This window comes from Fulmarus glacialis, unplaced genomic scaffold (assembly GCF_000690835.1).
Source record: "Fulmarus glacialis isolate BGI_N327 unplaced genomic scaffold, ASM69083v1 scaffold8799, whole genome shotgun sequence".
Classification (NCBI taxonomy): Eukaryota; Metazoa; Chordata; class Aves; order Procellariiformes; family Procellariidae; genus Fulmarus; species Fulmarus glacialis.
Window position 1 is genome coordinate 49853 of NW_009235178.1, and position 2825 is coordinate 52677.

Sequence of the window (2825 nt, forward strand, 5' to 3'; positions counted from 1 at the left end):
AAACTCGAAGGGAAAGTTTAGGAACAGAAAATGTTTAAATGCTTAAAATTCCAGAGAATGGCATCTGAAGTTGGCACGAAAACAAAGCAGCAGCTCATGGTAAAAAAACAAAAAAAACACAAAAAAACCCCAAAAAAACAAAAACAACACCAAAAAAAACCCCACCAAAAACCCAAAAAAACCCAGGGATTCAAGAGAATAACACACAGTGCAATAGGGCTAACAGCAATGACAAGTAAGAAGAGTAGTGCTTCATTTGGTGATTCAAGTAAGCAAAGAAAAAGATTAAGGAAAACAAAAGGAACAAAAAAAAGAAACAGCACTCAGTAGATAAAAACTACTTAAGAATCAAAAAATAACCCTAAATCATCTGATTCTTCTAGACTTGTGTCATATCTCTTAATATAAAAGACATGCTGTTATTACCTTTCTTTCGAAAGAGTGCATTTAGATAGTTTTCTGCTTGGCATTCAATCTTATCAGTGTTGGACTGGCCCTGAGATGACAGTTCCTCTGTAGGCGTTGACTGTGAAGAACCAAGAACTGATGCACGATCCTAGAAGATATATGAACATTGTAACATCTTTTAGAAGTTAGTCTACTGGTAGTACAATATACAATTAAATTATTGAGCTATTGAGTGAAAAAGAACCACTAAAGAGATATTTACTATAAAGCCAGACCACCTCACTCCCTCTCATAGCCAAACGATCTTGAGTCAAAATGCAGTATTAACCGATTTGCAAAATTAAGTTCTCTGATTCTTACTTTCATACCAAAAATTGGGTGTTGGGGAGTCATGCTTGATACCATGTTCATACTTACACTGACTGTTTCTTTGTGTAAATTACAAAAGGAACATTTCTCATCCATAGACCAGTCAGTTAGCTCTTCTGGCTCACAGTCTTAAAAGAAGAAAAGAAAGCTAGATGTTTTAAACAAGTAAAAATGGATTTTGAGAACAAAATACACAACCTACAATTCTCTTACATAAATTCCATCACAATCTAATATGCATTTATTGGTACAATGTAGTCAGTAGTATTCAATTCTTAAGTCTTGTCTGGCTCACATGGCTCAACTTTCAAATAGCAGAGGGCACCTTTCTTAAAAGGAACAGTAAACGCATACATTTCAATTGATTACTTATCACAGTTACTGGAGGCATCTGAATACTGTAAATAAAGCTCTGAATTCCAGTCATCATTCCTTTTAACAAAACTGTGCAAACTTGTAGCAAACTAAACTAGGGATTAGGATACGGACTCCTCGCTATTTGAGCTACATGTGTTGCACCTACAATATTTTAATTTATTTTATACTATCACTGCAAGTAAGCCAAAACCCTATACTCACTTGTAGCACTTCATTTATTCAGAAAACTTTAAAATAACTTTATATGTTTTATCAGAAGACATACTTTGGTCTTGAGGGAATACAGGACTTAAAAAGATCACCTGTATCAAGTTCAGTCTTCTACTGAATGGAGACACGCCATGTATTTTCTTTAAACACGTTATTAAGCTCCATTTCAACAGTTAAGAGTTTTCCACCACATACTCTTCTCCTTCCAAACAACCAATTGTTTTAAAGCTTTTCCTGAACTAACTGTGCTAATAGTTAAAATTAACCTTCTAATTTCTTGTTTAAGTTTATTCATGGCAAGTTATTCCATTTGCTTTTGTGGCAACATTGTTCTTATACCTACAGTTATTTTTCATGGGCATTTAGCACCTTGATGTGTTTACAGAGAACATCATTATCCCCCCTTTACACTTTATTTTGCTAGGCTAATCTAGTCCACCCGGTTCCTCTCATGAGATTCAACCCCATCTTTTCTGCACCATTCTCACTTCAACACCCATTTCCTGAACACAGGTGACCAAGATCTCAAGATGGTGCCTTTCTTTTACATTCACATCAGACTTCCTTAAACTGTAGACAGTACTTTTCCTACAGTATCCTAGTTGTGCATGAGTCTATCACAGCTGCAGCATTTTGGCAGGTGAATATGAATCTGATTAACTACAACACCAAGGTCCTCTCCATCCCATTCATTTCCCATTCATGTGCTTACAACCCAACCAACTTCCCCTCCTCCCCCCCCGCCCTTATTAATTACCAAAAACATTTCCTCCTTTTCTGTGTACCACTAAATCACAATCACAGTTCTGTTAGGGAGGTTCTTGAGGTTATCTGCTTTCAATAACACACCATGATAGGTTGAACTTGGCTGGCTGCCAACTGCCACCGAGCCACTCTCTCACTCCCCCTCCTCAACAGGGCAGGGGAAGAAAATAAGATGGAAAAACTTGTGTGTCAAGATAAAGACAGGGAGATCACTTACCAATTACTGTCACAGGCAAGCCAGACTCAACTTGGGGAAAGTTAACTTCATTTATTGCCAATGAAAATAGATTTGCATAATGAGAAAGGAAAAACTAAAACCACGTTACCACCCCTTCTTCCAGGCTTCAACCTCACTCCTTCAATCCTGACTTTTCTACCTCGTCCCCCACCCCAAACAGTGCAAGGAGGATGGGGAACAGGGGCTGTCCTCAGTTCTTAACAGTTCCTCTCTGCCGCTCCTTCCTCCTCACATTTTTCCCCTGCTCCAGCGTGGGCCCTCCCACTGGCTACAAGCCTTCATGAACTGCTCCGGTGTGGGTCCTTCCCACAGCTGCAGTTCTTCACAAACTGCTCTAGCATGTGTCTTTTCTACAGGGCACAATCCTTTAGGAAGAGACCGCTCCACAGGCCCACAGTTCCTGCCAGAAAACCTGCTCCTGTGTGGGCTCCTCTTTACAGGCCGCAATTCCTGCCAG

General features: G+C 39.2%; 1 protein-coding gene across 1 annotated transcript in view; it reads right to left on the reverse strand.

Annotated features, from left to right (window-relative positions):
• The window catches only part of LCORL (ligand dependent nuclear receptor corepressor-like), a 24562-nt gene extending 23647 nt beyond the window's left edge, over positions 1–915 (reverse strand). The window contains exons 1-2 of the mRNA XM_009585916.1: positions 826–915; positions 427–556 (exon numbers count right to left, since the gene is read on the reverse strand). Coding sequence (XP_009584211.1) covers positions 427–556; positions 826–873 — 178 coding nt within the window. The 5' untranslated portion in view covers positions 874–915. The remainder of the gene's footprint in view (positions 1–426; positions 557–825) is intronic.
• Between the last annotated feature and the right edge of the window lie 1910 nt (positions 916–2825).